The 18,755-nt window shown below is 40.5% G+C and overlaps 1 protein-coding gene across 11 annotated transcripts in view; it reads right to left on the reverse strand.

Moving 5' to 3' along the window:
- Positions 1-762: 762 nt before the first annotated feature.
- abcc3 (ATP-binding cassette, sub-family C (CFTR/MRP), member 3) overlaps positions 763-18,755 on the reverse strand; it is a 56,360-nt gene continuing 38,367 nt past the window's right edge. The window contains exons 18-31 of one of the 11 annotated variants that reach the window (XM_044103176.1): positions 17,951-18,118; positions 17,488-17,671; positions 17,274-17,382; positions 17,014-17,164; positions 15,775-15,982; positions 12,935-13,248; positions 9,396-9,595; positions 8,248-8,374; positions 7,366-7,467; positions 6,319-6,465; positions 6,072-6,230; positions 4,301-4,467; positions 4,019-4,213; positions 763-1,604 (exon numbers count right to left, since the gene is read on the reverse strand). In XM_044103176.1, coding sequence (XP_043959111.1) covers positions 1,493-1,604; positions 4,019-4,213; positions 4,301-4,467; positions 6,072-6,230; positions 6,319-6,465; positions 7,366-7,467; positions 8,248-8,374; positions 9,396-9,595; positions 12,935-13,248; positions 15,775-15,982; positions 17,014-17,164; positions 17,274-17,382; positions 17,488-17,671; positions 17,951-18,118 — 2,343 coding nt within the window. In that variant the 3' untranslated portion in view covers positions 763-1,492. Of the gene's footprint in view, positions 1,605-4,018; positions 4,214-4,300; positions 4,468-6,071; positions 6,231-6,318; positions 6,466-7,365; positions 7,468-8,247; positions 8,375-9,391; positions 9,596-12,934; positions 13,290-15,108; positions 15,420-15,774; positions 15,983-17,013; positions 17,165-17,273; positions 17,383-17,487; positions 17,672-17,950; positions 18,119-18,755 lie in introns of those variants that run through there. The other 10 variants (XM_044103178.1, XM_044103183.1, XM_044103184.1 and 7 more) reach the window with 10 other exon arrangements.

Below are 18,755 nucleotides of genomic sequence, written 5' to 3' on the forward strand. Positions count from 1 at the left end.
GTTAAAAGAAATAACCCAACGAGTTATGTACTGATTGGGGTGGGGGAAATTCTTAAACAAGAAATTAAATAATATTTATAAATGTAATAATTCAAAAATAACTGCAAGTACACACATTAAATATTTCAAGTTCAGTTCAAATTATTTAATGGTAGAATGGGGAATTAATTAATTAGACATAATTGGATATTTTAAAACGTTATAAATTCAAGGTTTAATGAATTACACATTTATGTATTTAATAATTTACTGACAGATTCCTACAACAGTAGTGAATCCTGGACACAAGCAGCTGAAATGAGTCCTCTCTGTGGATGGATTCATTATTAGTTAAATTTTAATGATTACAATCACCTACATAAATAATTCCAAAATAATTTATTTTCTTTGTATCTGCCCTTAACACAGAAGTCTTCAATTCTGTTTCATTCCTTTAAATTTTCCCAAAAGGGGACGATTTGTGATATTTTAAAATGGTTTTACTCAACAGTTCAATTAGCTTTTTGAAGCATTTCAAAGTCTATGGATAGTTTTTGACTCGGAACATGAATTTGGGTTAAAACTTCTCAAATATATATAAAAGGAGTTTTTCCTCAATTTTAAAATTTGATTTTCTTTTCACATGATGTGACAGCTTTCACATCTACTGTAGTATTCTCAGTGGGAGTCAGTCATAGTGAGCCAAGTGTTACCACATCAACAAATAGTTTTTATCTGGTAGAGCTAATGTCAGCAACAAAGCACACACAGATTAACCTTCCATTGTTTTTTTGTTTTGTTTTTTTAATAAAGGCATATTATTATTATTATTTTTTCATATTTTGGTGGTATAGAATTCAAGTTTTTATAGATTTGGTTCACAGAAGAATCACACGTATAATTGAAGCGTCCCTAGATGATACAAGTAGTTTAAATAAAGGTACAGTACAAAAATAACGTGGGTTTTTATCACAAAAGTGTAGTCTTTTTTTTTCTTCTTTTTTTTGTCTCATGAGGACGGTACAGTGGCACAGTCTTCTTCTTTGTATAGTAAAGCAAAAGTTCCTCTTCGTTAGCTGTTTTGCACCAATGAGCCAAGTTAAAATATGATACATTCACTGGCTTATCACACTGGCAGAAGGCACAAAGGAGCAGGCTTGGGTCAAGCAGCGTCTGTGTGTATGGCTTTTTTTTTTCCTGCTTATGTGACAGAAGGACAGCTGGAAGAGCGGCTGCAGGTGTTAACCACTCCAAAAAAAAACAAAAGAAAAGAAAAAAAGACCTGACGTGCTTTCTGATGAAAGCTAGAACTTTTCACCCCCCCCCAAGTACAATTTGACCCAAGCCTGCAAAATGAGTTCAGGCTTCATTCAGAACGAGCAGAAAGTGCTCCTAAAGACAAGCACAAACACAGTCATGTCATGTAGCAAGTCCACGTAAGAACGAAGTGACGAACAGCTCGGCTGCCAGGTTTAAAGCCCAGAGTCAGGCTGTGATGAACTGAGCTGATCCTCTACTGCACCAGTCCTGCGTCTTTAGCCATGCCGTAGAAGATTCCTCTCTTTGATATGAGGTTTGTGGGCGTGTCGAACTCTGCTATCTGTCCCTTGTCCAACACCAGCACTCTGGAACGAGAGAGAGAACAAAAGTTACTGGCCATCTGTGGCTGTTCAATCAGAACTTTACTAACTGCTAATATACCCTCACTAGCTAGCTTGCTAGCTTTTCTTGCATGTATGGGTAAGTGCAATTTCATCGTCAGCCGTCAGTCATTCCCTAACAATTCTCTAGATTACGGCTGGACGACATGGATGGAAAACGTGTCACGATATAAGTGTTTCATGTCAGCCGATATCGATAACTATTGATTTGGTTTTCATTTTATTGTAAATATCTGAAACGCTGCCAAGCTGGTGGCTTTCCGCTTTTATTCACAGTCTTCACTCCACGATGTTGTTTCTTAAGCAGTTATGAGGGACGGTGGCAAAACCTGAAACTACGCAGATTACTCAAAAGGTTGTTGCTAGGTAACCAGAGAGCGAGTGAGCTGATGCCGCCAACCTTGCTTAGCTCACCGTGAGAGGTTAAGCAGCAAAAGTTCAGTGAATATCTTATGTAGTCAATATTATATCAAATATATTATCTATTGCTATTGATCATGTGTCTATCACGAGATATATATTGTTATTCATTCATTGTTCAGCATTACCCTAAATTTATTGTTTTTTCAGTTTAAATTTTAACTGAAAGTGGCATTAAAAAGATCTTTAAGTCTTAACTTTGACTTGCTACCAACTAGCATTTAGCGGTAGCCTCAATTGCCTCTAGAAGATGGTAAACTTTTGGTTGAGGGAAAATGACATCTATGAGAATATACACGAGGTGAAATAATCCTGCCACGACAAAATTTCAGGCCTTAATTAAAAAAAGACTTCTTAAGGATGCGTGGACACCCTGACTAACACACCATGAAGAGACGGGCTTCCTCGGCTTAGTAACAGATGGGAAATATTAAACTGTATGCCAGACTCACTTTGATTTGTAGGAATTTGTAAGTATATGCATAATTATGTTTCTGCTTTACAAGTAGACCATCTACTTTGTATTGGTCCATCAGCTCCAGGCCTCCAGGTTCAGTCCTGCAACTTTTACAACTTTTCTCTGCTTCAACACACCTGAGTCCAACAACCAGGTCATCAGCAGGACTCTGGAGAACCTGACTGCAAACTGAGCAGGTAATACAGCTATTTGATTTAAATACGTTGATCTATCACGCAAAATGCTAATAAAATACTCTAAGGTTCGTGATCATAGCTTGTCAAAATGTGGGAATAGTTCCTGCTCTGGTCTTTTAAAGTGTTTAGTGATAACACAGGGACAACAACACCACACGTTGGCCGTGTTGCCAGGTGCCACTTTCTCAGAATAGTAGCAGTGAGGGACAATAATCTGCAGACATCAGTCTCCATCAGGCTTAACCATAAACATCAATAGTTTCTTTTATTATGAATCTTGATTCCTGTTCCCCAACGAGAACCCAGCTACCACCGGCTCTGTTCCCAACGATCAGAACTTCGCTCGATTTCCCAAGATGGATGTTGGCAGCAAAAGATGGGAGATGTAATAAAAGCCGGCTTCGAACAGCTGATCTTCTTTACGCTCGTGTTGGCAACGGCCATTACCAGAGGCATTAAGGGATCATTCAGAGGACAGAGGCTATTGTGATCACTAGTTCATGTTAATGTGTGACAAAGTGTTGACATTGTCTATAAAAGCGATCACTGTACAGCGACGTCAGAAGGCTGTAGCTAAGGAACAGACAGGGACTCTGATCTGTGTCTCCACTTTGTGTTTTTTCATCGTCAGTCGCTCATTGAACTGTCTTTTCTCTGATCCAGATTTTTTTTAATCACAGCATCACTTCTCACAGCATCACTGGGCAATTAATCGATTTGATCAATTAATTGCATATTCTGCCTTTGAAGACTTGACTTTTGGTAAATCTGGATATTTTTTTTTTCTTCGCCAATGGACTTTTTGGGTTTCCATATAGGGGCATCAACAAGCCCATGGCCGCCATCTTGTTTGACAAGTGTGTTTTTCTATTTATTTGGGCTTTAAGATCAGGTCAACTCACCTGTTGACCTGAACAGTTCAAACAAGATGATTGAACTAAAAATCAGCTCTTCAAAATATTTTCTCTCATTCATAATTTTTATTTATTTATTTTAAAAAAAGGAGAGGTATGAGAGAAAAATAGATGAAAATTGGTATTAAAAAAATCTGATTTTATGCTTAAGCCGTATCGTGGAAGATGATTTAATAATCTAACAATCTAAAAATTGTTTTTGTATCAGAGTAATGGGGGGTTGAATGCAAATGCACACCACACTTTTCAGATTTGTCTTAGTAGAACATTTTGAAAAGTTTTGTTTTTCTATTAAATTATAATAAAATACATTCAAGCCGGTGAGAAGATGTGTGTGTGTGTGTGTGGGGGGGGGGGGGGGGAATGCTGCTGTTTGCAGATCTGCCTGACCTTGTGTAGTCCATAATAGTGTTAAGTCTGTGTGCGATGGTGAAGACGGTGCAGTCATCGAACTGAGTGCGGATGGTGGACTGGATGAGGTCGTCCGTCTCCAGGTCGATAGCGGCCGTCGCTTCGTCCAGCACGAGGATCCTGGTTTTCCTCAGCAGAGCTCGAGCCAGACACACCAGCTGCCTCTGGCCCACGCTGCGGATCAAAGACCAGCAGACGTTCAGTAACAAAAAACCCGATCCGCATCTGTTCAGTGGCTCCGTTTTAGTCTGCTAAGTGCACCTGAGGTTCTCTCCTCCCTCCGAACACTCCAGCTCCAGCTTTGCCGGCTGGTTGCTGACGAACTTGTGGAGGTGCGAGTGCTCCAGGGCTTTCCACACGTCGTCGTCGCTGTACTTATCAAACGGATCCAGGTTCATCCGCAGAGTCCCCGAGAAGAGCACGGGCTCCTGGGGAAGAGAGAGACACTGGCTTGTTACAGACAACGAAGATGGAAAATCTTTAAAAAAAAAACAACACATTTTTTGAAATATCACAACAAAAAAAAGGCGTGTTTCCATCTGATGGTTTGACGTAGGGATCCAACTTCTTTTACTTCCGATACCGATATCTGAGGTTTAGTATCGGATGACGCCGATCTGATGCAGAAACACATCGCTGAATTGACTTCAAAATGTTTCTTTTTTTAAAACACAGACATAAATGTACTGAATTACAAATTTATTTGACAACTCTGCACCAACCAGTACATCGTTCTGAAATGCACCAACAGCTTCACAAGCTTGGTCAAACATGTAAAAACTTTAATTTGTTCAGTCAGTGCATGTATGGGTTGAACAGCCAATGTAAAATAAGTAATAATAAAAATGAAAGTGACAAAAACAACTTGGTCCAACACGTAAAAAATTAACTGCAACAAACCTTCTTTCATTATGGTTCAGAAAGTTCAATTAGGATTTCTAAATATAATGCAAAATAAATAAAACATGATGTTACTCAGAGCACAGAGCACAGAATTTGACCAGATAGATCTGCTCTTACAGATCGGGAACACTGTCAGTGATACCCACTCTAGAGTTTTTATCAATATTGTGACAGATATCAATATGATATCAGAGCATCTCTAGCTTTAAGTGAATCGACCAGGCTTAAAGTGTAATTTTGTCGGATGTTGTTACTCATGCTTGTGTAGAAAGAATAAGAAATTGTAGAAATTTTTCACAATTTTAGTAAGGCTCAAACCCACCAGTGGATGAAAACCAGAGGTTATCCTAGACTTTTCTGTTGTGCTTCATTTCACCAGACATGATCAAAAACAAATCTGTCAAATTCCATTTTTACCTCTGTCACTTTTTAAAATAATAATGGCCTACTCAATTAAATTGCATGTCATTTGCTTTAATTAGTATTTAACAAGCTGAACAGACGATCCACACTGTGCAATCACAGGTCACACAGATCCATACATGTAACCTGCACTTAAATTATGAACATGGACATGAATTGTGCAGGCGCTGGTGCGCAATCAAATGTCTGTGAGGACACAGACCCACCAGTGGATGGGAAAGTTCGCTACGTCAGAAATTATTAGACAAATGGGTTTCCATCTCCCCCTTGGTGCATTAACACCTTTTTGCAAAATCCAAAAGCCACCTCAACTGGGCTTTAAAACATTTTTGCGAAATTGAAAATGTTTTTTTTCTATCAACCTTTTCCCCCAGTGTACTACAAGCCTGGCGGGCCACCAGGCTTTATTTGCCACTCGACCAGACTGAGCATCGTTTGGTTATTTTAAATAGGGTTTTAGACACCAGGTAACAGTAAAGACGGATTAATCTAAATTTATCGTTGACACGTTGCTGCCCCTGAACACACATTTCCAAATGATGATGCCTGCTCACGCACCTCTTCATTTTTGCAACTTTTAACACCTCCAACACAAAGACATGGTGGAGGAAACCCTGTTTTCTTATGTGATACTTCAAAAAGCACATTAAAAACCGTTGACAGAAACACGGGTAGTGTGCATGCGGCGTAGTGACGGGGTTTGTACCTGAGGAATGATGGTGAGTTTGGACCTCAGGTCATGCAGGCCGATCTCCGATATCTTCACGCCGTCGATGGTGATCTCCCCTCCAGCAGCTTCCAGCAGTCGGAAGAGGCAGAGCGTCATGGAGGACTTCCCAGCTCCGGTGCGGCCCACGATACCGATCTGCTCAGAAGCAACCGGCGCGGTCACCTTTTCCGTGCCTGATTAAAAATCCATCTCAATTTAGAAAAATTAAAAAAAATGTCACTACCTTCTCTCCTCCCTTGACGCTGAGCGTGATGTTCCTCAGGACGAGGTCCAGACCCTCGCGGTACCGAACGCTGTACTCGTTGAACTCCACGTTGCCCTGCGTGGGCCACTCCGCAGGGGGCTTCTTGTCCTCCACCTCCCACGGGGCCTAGAAGAGAGAGCACGCCTTTTTCTGACAGGAACACTTTCTGGTAGCTTTTATTGGAAGGGACATTTTCTTTTTGTATTTCGCTTTTAAACCAAAGCATTTCATCACATGTAGAGCAGCTAGTGGACGGAGGGAGCCGTGCTGCTGAAGTACAGAGTGTACAAAACGCAGTGTTTGTGTTGGGCTGCAGGCAATGTAACATTTATGGATCTAGTTACGGTTTATAGGTGCCGCGCAGCTCAAGCTGAGCAGCACAGCAGCTTTATGAAATGTGGCTGAATTCCTGCGTTTTCAGTCTAGCATGGAGTCGGTCTGGAGGTGTGTGTGTGTGTGTGTGTGTGTGCGTGTGCGTGATTTAAAAGCAAACACATGCTCAGCCCTGCATGAACTTCTGTGGAACATGTGAAACAAGCACCGCTTCTAAAAAAATGCAAAAATAATGATGCAGCTTTTGTATCGATTACTATGACGATTAGTCGATTAATCTGATTAAAAAAAATGTAGTAAATTCTGCAGATTATTATTATAATCAATAATAATAAATAATTGTTTATTTTAAATAATAATTTATTAAGTAATAAATAAATATTACCGTATTTTTAGAAAAACAAGAACAAAATTCCCTTTTCACATAACAAAAATAAACATTATATTGCCTAAAATGCAATAACATTGCATTCCATTAGTGAATATATTTACAGACAAAGAAGGTTTTTTCATCTTAAATGCAAAAAGTTTTTATATTTTTTAGCAGTTTTGGCTTATTTACCACTCTGAACTGTGTGGTTCTTTCAGTCTTTACTCTCCACTTAATGATTATTTGTTGCACTAATAAATTGACAATTATTCCAATAAGAGATTAATTTGATGAATTGTTTTAGCTGAGGATGCTCCACATACCTCAGTCTTGGTTTCGGAGTATTCCTTCACTCTCTCCACCGCCACTATGTTGTTCTCCAGGTCGGAAGTCATCCGCACCATCCAGTTCAGAGACATGGTCACCTGTTCAAACAATCCTGGTTTTAAAAGTCGCTCAAAGCCACATGGGGAAATCTGCTGATCAAGTTATGAGTAGCTGCACATTGCCAACGATTTTGTGCGTTCTTCTTTGCAACACTCAGCTTCTTCCATCTCTCAACCAGCTCTGAGCAGCTTAACGACCTAACACTAAATACGAAATAACACTAAAACATCTTCAAATATAAAGAGGAAGTTATGACACGTCTCTTTGGGGCCAACTTGCAGCCACCTTCTATGAATAAAATATACTTTTTCGAGGGAATAAAAAGAAGTGGCTTCAGAAAAGACGCCCTTATTCTTCTTAATCCGGCCCTGGCAGTTGAGGAAAAGCATCACCACAGCATGACAATGCCACCGCCATGTTTCAGCCTAGAGCTGCGGTACTTAGCGGGATGTTTTCCTCCAAATATGGCCAAAAACTCATATTGTTGAACAGGACTTGATTTCTTTTAACAATAACTTTCCTCTTGCCTCTCTGCCATAACTTTCAGTTCACTAATTAGATGACGTCTGAAGACATTTTCTTGCTCAGGATTTTGTTTACAGGCATTAAAGTAAAGGGAGCACGTCACACATTTCATACATAAATATTTTTTGTAAACCTTTTCCACCCACTCCCCAATGATGCTCCTCTCTTAAAAATCAAGCCAAACGCACAAATTTATGTTGTTGTTTTTTTTAAAGTGACAAAATGCGAAGGAGTTTGAATGGAAAAGGTGCACATACAGTAAAAAGTTGCTCATGTTGCATGAGTTATTTCACCTGGAGCGCGTATGACACGGACAGACCCACGAGGCCCGGGCTCAGAGTGTCCTTTCCCATCACAGCGAAGAGAGCGGCAAACAACACGATGCAGTTCCCGATGAACTCGATACGAACTCCGAGCCACCTGCGTGACAACGGACTTCCAGTTAGAAACCGTCCCCCTTTATGCTCCCGTTATGCAAACACTCTGTGCCAGGATGAAAAGATAACAATATTCTAACTCGAGTGGCCAGAGAGGTGATGGTTGCTGAGAGGAAATGAAATGTTTTGTCATCGAGACGGTTATGAGAAATAATTACATCCTCGAGTAGAAGGGATTGTTATCTTGTTAGCACTTGAAAACAGATTACCTTAAATAGAACTTTGATTCTTTGTTTTTTAATTTAACTATGACACAACATGACTGTAAGTTTCTAATCAATTTTTAAATAGCAAAGTAACTTTACAGACCATCCACGTTTCCATCAACAGGGTTTTGGAAAAATGTTAACATGTTTGGAATTTGGTGCCAAAAACACGCTCAAAAAAAGTGTCCACCTTGTTAATTCCCACTTTATTTTCTGACTGTTAATTATTCATTACTTTATTAATAATTAATATTTGCTTTGTGAATCAGAGGCTGAGCAAAGAGTGGGAACAAAGACAGGAAAAAAACGGTTCTGTGAAGTCAGACGTTAGTGGATCTGGGTCGGTTACGTAAAAACACTCAAAGTTTTTTTTACGTTAATAGAAATTGTAAATTGAATCAATTTAAGAACATGAGGTAGTTCTTGAATTTCTCAGACTATACTCCCCATTGGCCGGATTCTTCTTTTACAAACAGACACGGTATCCTGACCTGTGTTAAATGAATCGCTAAATGATTAATCGATTAGTCGCATTTTATACGATTAATCATTTCAGCCCTACATCATATTAAACCCCATCAATTAAAAAGAAAATGTTGAATTAATTCATATCTATTCAAAGATAGGCAAGCAATACAGTGTAAAAAAGAAACCTTGCTGTATTTTAGTGTTGTAGGGATTAAACCACCATGATTTCACTCTGCTGTTGGAGCCGGTCAAATATTTACACTTTCTACAAGCGTTTCCTCGTCGAACAAGCTAGTTAGTGTTTTCCGACTAAACCGGAAGGAGACTTACCTGTTGGACACTATACCAGGGTAGTAACTCTTTTGGTTCTCGTCCACCTTCATATCACACATCTGAACAAAGGCAGCGTGTCTGTCGTAGGCTCGGATTACGCTAGAGCCGGTGATGGTCTCAGAGAAATGGGAGTATATGGGAGAGCGGCTGACCGACTCCAGGCGCTTCAGCTGCCGCGACGTGGCAACGTAAAATCTCTACAGGCGTCGAGGAAGGAGAGAGACAAACACGGCGTTACGACCTGACGAGGCCTTCCCACTTGTTTAGAAATTACAGAAAGACAAAAATGCACAAAGATGAGTTCAAACACACACACACGTGTGTACACACACACACACACACACACAAACATGCGCACGAATAATAATAATAATAATAATAAAAGCAGCTAAAAAAAAGAAAAAGTAAAATAGAACAAAACACCTGCAGAGATATTTGATATTCCGGGTTTCAGATTTTTGATCATTTGCCAATCGCCATCAGCTCATAAGCAGCAGGAATGTTGCACGCTCTCTGCGCCGCGGCGTGTAAACACGTTAATGAATTCGCCGGTGCACTGCCGGATTGTAATGTTGCAACAACAACTCAGCACCAGTGGAGGGGAGCTGCTGGTGTTTTGTTTTTTTATTACAGATGCAGCATATTGTCTTTAAAAAAAAAAAAAAATCACATTTATAGTCTTGTAAAGGGGATTCATTATAAAGTGTTAGGAGCCTAGAAGCTTTTAGGATCAGCAGTATGTCCTCAGTTTGTTTCCCACATCAGTTCAGGGAAGGCGGGGGTAAAAAAAAACAAAAACAGAAGAAACAAAGAGTCATGCAGCAAAGAGCAGACCATGCAGGGTGGATGTTATGAAAAAGCAGCAGGACAGAAATGACCCTGTTATTACGGACTTTGCTCATTTGGAGGTCCAGGTAGAATCACAGCATGAACACACACAGAGTCTTCCTTCGATAACCACCAACACTGAAACCCAGTGCGTAAATACCGACGCTCTGGTTTTGATCCGAGACAGGCAGCGCTTTGTAGAAGTGTTCTGAACCCTCGAAGTTCTTCACATTTTGTTTCCTCACCGCCACAAACTTGAATAAATCGTAGGGATTTTATGTCGCAGACCAACAAGTGGGGTACAAAATTTGATTTCCAAAGATTTTTTTTTTTTTTTTCACTGATGAAAATCTGTAAAGTGGGGCAAACATTTGCATTCAGGCCTTTTAGTCTGACACCAGCACAAATGAAAAACAAATAAATGTCAGAATACAGCACATCCAAGCATTTAGTGCTACTTTTTTTTTAGCATAATCAAGTAACTATGTTAAGCGCTGCCTTCAGGAAGCCATCGCAACATTAACAACGTTTTTTACCAGCGTTGCTCTGAGAAGCAGCTCATATGATGAGCTTTGCAGGTGTTTGCTAATTGCTGCGGGCTAGTCTGAAGGAGCTGATTGGGAAGTAGTGGAGAGGGATCCTCTGTGAGTCAGAAGCTTGAAAGCTTGGGAACTGTAGTTCGGAGGAGGACATGCACCCTGAAGGCGGTGCTAGATTTCAAGTTGCCAGGTTGTCAAACAATTTCTCAAACAGGCATGAAAGAATCAATCAATCAATCAATCAATCAATCAATCAACACTCCAAGTATGTTTTTGATAAGAGAGTAACATTATAACTTGATGTAAACCTCAAAAAAGTAGACTTTTGATTCAATGCTGTGCACATTTTTCTTCCATTTCATTGAACTTTCTGTTGGTCTCTCAAATAAAATCCCCAAAAAACTGACTAAAGTTTGTGCTGGTAAAGCATCAAAATAACAAAAGGAGCATAAACACTTTTAAAGCCACTCTTAAATATCCCTAAACCAAGCCCCATGATGTGACCACTTATGCCCAGTTCTCCTTCCGATTGTTAATATAATGCATCAAATCCCTCAGTTAGTGACCAGCAGTTTAAAACATTTGTACAAAGCACTAAGTAGCAGCTGTTTTTTTAACAATATTAATTTTTTATTTGAAAATCGTTCAATAAAAATGTGATTACTGCGACGATAAATGTTTCACATGTAGTTGTATTTTGACGTCAACCACGACTTGTTAGGGTACGTTAGTCACATTGTGAACATTTTTAAATGATATTTAGCTAGCAAAATTATATTAAAACAAATACTGCGAAAAGAAGATGTGTAACTTTTAAGATAATTGCCAAGCTAGCGGTTAAATTAGTCTCAGGAAAGGGTGATATGGGTAAATATCGTCATATCTTCACGATTGTGAGGTGTTTCTAAGTGAAGCAGAGAAGCAATGCTGCTGGGTTGAAAGTGTAGAGTAATATATATAATATATGTGAATATTGGTTATCAGTCTTAGCAGCAATATCCATATTGGATATCAATACAAGCCCAAATTTTAAGTCCATCCCTTTATTTAACCTATCAAAACTTGTAGAATCTCTCAGGAATCATACCACAAGTTTTGTTTGTGAGCATAAAGTTCCTCTGGAAGGAAAATCTAATGTTACACACTTTTATGAGTCTTTTGTTGACCTTTGTGATATAGATTTTGATTGGAATGACAGAAGGTGTTCTTTGAATAATCTTTTTGCTGCTACATCACTTTAGCAGTTAAAGCCTCACAAATAATCTGTGTATGCAACAGTGGGACTTTCAGCTGTTGCCATTCATTAGCACCGACTGTCCTGCTGATGACGGCATAAAATAGGCTATGATGGATCATTGCCAAAAACTGGAGTTTATTTATAGTCTTCTGAATCACACATTTGCTCAAAAATGTTCATTCACTTCTGGGAAATTACAGACAGATTGGGTTTACCAGAATGAATTTAACTTCCTGTCCAGAAAGGATTAGACTACTTTTACATTTAGCCGGATATCTAAATTTTTATGCATCTTGGTTTTTCATCCAGCAATCTGATTGGCTGACAGGTTTTAGCATTGCTCCACACTGCCCCCTGTGGGTGTGGCATGTTTAAAACAACACTCAGGAGGGGATCTGTGCGAGTTCATGCGGATAAAGCTTTTTCTGAAACCAGTCAATTGTGTACGAGATGTTTTTAAATGTTGTGACGAGAGTTATTCGTTTTTACACGCGTGTACAACACCACAGTTGAAAAAGAAAAGCTATTATTATTATGATGATAACAGACCTTTGATTTTAGCCTTTAAAGATATCAATAAATTTATTTCTGCCATAAATAAAACCCTGCCTCAAAGAATTTACTGTAGCGAAATTAAAATTAAAATCCAAAATTTCATATTTTTCAGCTAATGTTTTGCTGCACATCAAATACGATTTGTTGACGTAAACAGTCCAACTGAATTCTGCTACTAGCTAGTGCGCTGCCGCTCTAACCTTCGAAGCTGCTACGACTACAAACCAGCAAAAACAAATCAAACCACAGCCGACCTAAAACACTACGGCGGCAACGATTACTGCCTCAAACACAGCCTATAAACACCACACTCGCTCGGCAACACTCACACCCATGCATGTTGCATTCATGAGTTAGCACACTTGTTTCCTATTTACCTGAACCCACCAATAGAACACCATTAACGGGGCTATGACTATGAGGAACATTGGGGTGAGGGCAGAGCATATGAGCAGCACATTCAGTGTGTACCAGAAAGTGCGCATCCATATGTCAATATTATCGGGGATGTGGGAGTCTATAGCATCCACGTCTTTGCTGAAGCGGTTCAGTAACCGCCCAGTCGGGGTGCTCTCGAAGAAGGCCTGCGGGGCACGCAGGACCCCCTGCAGCATGTTGCGGTGTGTGAGCTTGGCCGCCCGCAGCATACAGTAGGCCCGGCACAAGAGGCAGTTAACCAAAATGAGCACACCTGCGAGAGGGGGGAGGGAGGAGAAGACAACACAACAACACCTGCGTTAAATGGATAAGGATCTGCTCCGACTGTCTGCCGTAAACAAGTTCAACTTTCTCAGATCAACAGAAAGCTAATAACACCTGATGAAGCGAGAGGGAAAAAAAGAGTTAAATCTGTTTTTTCATTTTTTTTCATTTGGCACAGTACTTTTCCTCTGTGATAAAGTGCCTGCAGAAAAACATTGTGACTCAGAATATCAGGAATTTCAGCAAGTCAGTTTGGCTTGTTGATTAAGTATAAAGTGATGAGTGTAGGCAGTGGTTAAATGAGGCAGAAACACTTTATAGGCCACCTGCTCATAGGTATCTTTACAAATTTCCATGAGCGGATAACTAACTAGGTAACATAACTAATCCAACATTAAACCAATGTAATAATATGTGTGAATTATTAAAAAGAAAACTCACTGAGAAAACACAAAATCTTACCAAGTAGTTTTGGTCTAGTTTCTAGTGCAAACATCCTAGTACACTTGAAAGAAAACAAAACTAACTTACAAATAACTCCAAGAAAGAAACTGATGCCATTCAGGCAGCTGTATACTGCAGGTAACATAATGACTGGTAAAAAGTTCTCTGCAGCACCCCACTTTATAAAAATATAAACTACTGGGAATTGACGTTGACCCTAAAATAATTAAAATGTGAATATTTGTTTTAGTATACATCCTTCTTAAAATGTTGTATATCTTGTAAATTACAAAGTTAAATTTTTTTATTAGGATTTTTTTTTCATTAGCATAAAGTACAAAATATTTGGGGAGTAAAATAAAATTTATAAACGAGTTGTTGTTGGTTTTTTTTTACATAAGAATCTGAAAATTGTAGGTGAAGCCCAGACAGACTGGATGTACGGCGTCTATACGTATCAATTTTCAAGTTTTGCCACAGGTTTACAGCTGGATTTAGCTCTGGACTTTGACTGGGCCAGTCTAATACTTGATACACTTTTACCTGACCACATTCAAGCGGTATGAAAACGTTTGCAAATCATTGTAAAATCCAAAGCAGTACTGGACATATTGTGTGTTTTTGTTGCGTTTACATTGATTTAAGGAAAAAAAGTGGACTCTGATAGTGTGCACAACAAGTCTATGTAAACATGAGAATCCTTCATTGTTTCTATTTGAAATAACTCTTTAAAATGTGGCTGGCCTCGTCTAAAAACGTATCCGCTTACAAAATCTTTCAAAACATTGATGCACGGTGGTCTGAAAGGAGGGAAATGAGAGGAACTCTTATCTACCCGGAGCAGCTGTTATTATGCCACGGGAGATCTAGGGTGCTCTAGGTTTCCATGACGATAACCTAAACATTGCACAACATTGTAGAGATTGTGAGAATATCCCTGATAACCAACCTGGACACCCTAAGAGTAGAAAAAAAAGTGACCTACTTTAAATTAGGCTGAGATGGATCATCACGGATCCACTAGAGGGCAGTAATGAGCTATTTAGGACAATTTCTACTACTTTGACAATGTCTTTTACCTATAGAAGGATTATTAGATGTGTGTGTGTGTGTGAAGGGTGTGTGGCAGCACGCTGCAGGCTGGACAGAAGTGTATTGGCTGCAAGGAGAGAGCAAAGTAAATCCAGTAGCAAAGAGGAGTAAAATCAGCAACAGCACGAGGCGCTCATCACCGACATCACATGCTAAGGGAAACAAAAGCCGTAACTGGAAGGTTAAAAGATTTGCTGCGCCAAACATGCAGGCCGCATGCCACTCCAGGAGGAGGAAGAGTCAGACATGAGCGAAGAGGAGGACAGAACGCTTTTATGGCACAGCGGACGGAGGATCGTCTGCCCTAGAGTACCTGGACAAAGACGTAAATAAAAGCCAGGGGGGCAATGACGACGGCAAAAATGGGCGTGCTGCTAATGATAACGATCATGGTGGAGAGGGAAACGAAGAAGGTCCCGAGGAACATGAGCACGGTGGACGGCAGCGCCTCGTCGATCACGTAGATGTCCTTGGAGAAGCGGTTGATGATGCGTCCTATGGGTGTGGTGTCAAAGAAAGACTGGGGTGTGTGAAGTTTGTTGTTGAGCAGGTTGGCGTGCAGCTTCTTGGCTGCGCCGATGTTCCCCATGGCTAGAGTGAAGGAAGAGGCCATGACCAGGATACCTGGGAGGGGGTTGAACCACAGGAGAGGGAGAAGGAATGAAGGTGCAAGGTGGAGACACTGGCAGGTCGCTAGGAGAGGAGGAGCGATAAACACCAGGCTTCAGATCCACAGTCTCCTCCATCCAAATACTGCTTTCTGTCAGCATAATGAAATCTCTCTGCGCAAGAAAAACAACAAACTACCTGCAAGTCAAACCATATCAGATTAATTTTCCAGCACCAAGAAGCTGTGTGGGTGGAAGTGACAAGCCGTAGCATAACCTCAAAGTGTTTATGCACAGTTTCAAGACAAAAAAGGAGAAAGGACAGGACTAAATTAAAAAGATGCTTCGATAGTCAGTGTCTGGTTTCTTACCTTGTGCAATGCCCAGCGCTGCGTACACCCCCACCCTCATGTGAACGTTTTCCTTGGTCTGATTTGTCAACGAGTCACTGGTCCACTGGCTGAGCCAGATGTTGGCGCCAATGGCGGCGGCACTCTGGCAGCCGTAGAGCAAGCAAATGATCACCGACAGCACTAGTCCCACTGCCTTTGCGTACTCCAGGAACACTTTGGTTTTTACCTGTCAAATTCAGAAATGTCAGCAGCAAGATGGTTTTAGCAGGATATCTGCAGATCCAAGTTTAAGACCTTTTAAGATTATTATGAATGAAATTTAAGACTTGTATCGGAAAGTAATTGTACAGAAGTGTCATATTTTCTATGTTTTCTGATGCTCTCTACAGTCGTAACCCCCGTAGTTCAGAATGAACTGAGCCTTGTATGGGATGGCGACAGGAGACGAATGTAGTCCAGCCAACTGGCAATAAATTTGAACTTCCTCATGACAGATGCAAAAAAAACGTAGCTAGCTATGCAGCTATGTAACAAGAGTATATTTGCAGCTTGTCACCAGTGGCGGCAACCTCCTCAAGTCACAGAAGGCAATAAAGATGTCTACATGCAACTCAAACTTTTGCCTGAGAGAAAAGAACTGCGAGAAAAAAAAGTATTTAGCTAGCTAGCTAAATGTTAGCATACTTTCTTTTCTTTTTTTTAAAGATTCAATTATTTGGTTTGTTATATTTTAATGCTGTCCTTGTTAAAAATTTGAAGAGAAAACATTATTGTGCTTCATAAATTTAGTACTATGCTTTGAATGTCATAACATTTGATGATTAGGGTTTCAGCTGCTCTCTGCTCAGCTTTTCCCTACAGCTGTCTGGCTCACAGAGCAGAGAACAGGTACGGTCATCATGGAGGCTAAACAAAAGTTTTTTAAGAAACTTGTTGACTTGTAAATCATTACAAGTGCTTCCTGGATAAAGGCAAACATCTATACAGACTGATCAAGCAAATTGCATTGAACTGCCTGATCAGGTGAGCAAGACATGAAGTAAAGGACTTCAGGGATCAGTGATATCTCTAATGTAAAGGGTAAAACATCTGAACCTGCTATTCACTTTTTAATTAACCAGCTTTTTACACTAAAAAGTACAGAAACAAAAGCTGATGACCAAATTGCTTTAAAAAAGCTACAGATTTGTTTTTGAAGTAAAATATCAGTGACTTTAAAAGAAAAACTTTCACTTTAAAAGAATATTCTCAACTGACCCGGCCTGTTTCTGCTGTCTCTGCCTGAATGAGGTTCTGGCCCTCCTGGGGTTTCTTCTTCTCCTGGGCCTCTTGGTGCTTCTTCTGGCTCTGTCTCCTGACTGAGCGGCACCGGAGGTTCTCGCTGTCTCCTGACAGGATGCTGATCTGTCTGAAAACAAGAGGGTGGCCAACAGATTTAAGTCAGTGGACATTGAAACAGAAAGGCTGTTCCAGCAGGATGCGGTTATGGAGGCTTTACTACTTCTAATTTCTCACACCTCATAAAACTTTTCTTTGCCTCATTAACCGTAGGTTCGTTGTCCACCATGTCCGTGTGGTGGTTGCTAAGGACGTCATCGGGGAACAACTCATCTTCTATTAACTCTTCTGTGAAGCCATTGGGGAAAACAGAAAGAGACAGCGTGAAGCCAGCAAACTCAGCCGTTAATATCAGAAGGGATTGACGGGAAGGGGGAGAAAGTGTTGCTCAACCGGTGGCCTCGTCCTCCTCCACGATGTCTTCCAGAGCGTAGTTCCTGAGAAACTCCGCGAAGGCTCCGTTCTGATTGAGCAGCTCTTGGTAGGAGCCCATCTCCGACACCCGGCCCTCCACCATCACCACGATGTTGTCCACCTGAGACAGGAAGGTGATGCCGTGCGTCACCAGGATGCGAGTCTTGGAACCAAACAAAGGAAATGAATCAACACCAATAAAACAAACCCCAACGGACACACCTTTTATTACAAGCCCGAGTTCAGAGAAGCTTTCCACACAGATTCCCATCAGAGAAAACCGGCTCTTATCAAAGACCCAGGATTTTGTTTACGACGTAGAACGAGTCATTTACTGACACAGCTTCCTCACTGGAAGAGCAATAAGATCCGACTTCCTCACCCGAACGCTGCAGTGGTTCCAGTACCTGGGCGGATCAGCGACGTCAGAGAGTTTCCTCACCTTGCCTTTCAACAAGCCCTCAGGGCCGATCAGGTTGTCGAAGATGTGTTTGGACACGTGGGAGTCCACGGCGGACAGCGGGTCGTCCAGGAGGTAGACCTCGGCGTCGCTGTACAGCGCTCGAGCCAGGCTGACCCTCTGCCTCTGACCGCCGGAGAGGTTGATGCCCTGCAGAGAGACGGGACGGTGTCATCTTCTGCCATCAAAGACGGTTCTTTCCGTTTTAAATGTCATATCATCAAATCAGAAGACAAAATATTAAAAACAAAACATTTTAGATTATGAACACAAGACTTTCTCTAAGGAAGTGCTCCAAAAATATTCATGCATGAAGGATTTTACGAGTGCACAATTGTGAAGTGCAATGAAAATTGTGATGGCTATTGGTACTTGGTAGATGGAGATTAAAATTTTGTCTCTTTTTCTTTACAAATGCCTCACTCAGATTAGCTGTATTCAGAGACCTTTACTCTTCTAAATAAAACCCAAAGCCATCATTTGTCTTTAAGACATTATCTAATTAATAGATGTTTATTGAAGAGTTTAAAGAGAAACGCTAATGCACAAAGCCGTAAGACGTCCCTGTTTATAGTTTGCTTCAAGTTACGTAGGAAAAATGACTGAATGTTTCTGCCAACAGGGATAACCTTGAACACATGGAGGTGGCAGCATCAAGGGGTGGGGAAGCAAGGACAAACCACCAAATCAGAAATATTTTAGCCCTTCATGACCCAAGTTTCATTTTAACAGTACACAGTTCTTTATGAATGTCAATAACTTAAAACCTCCTAAATGCAGAAACATC

This window comes from Gambusia affinis, linkage group LG20 (genome assembly GCF_019740435.1).
Source record: "Gambusia affinis linkage group LG20, SWU_Gaff_1.0, whole genome shotgun sequence".
Taxonomy (NCBI): domain Eukaryota; kingdom Metazoa; phylum Chordata; class Actinopteri; order Cyprinodontiformes; family Poeciliidae; genus Gambusia; species Gambusia affinis.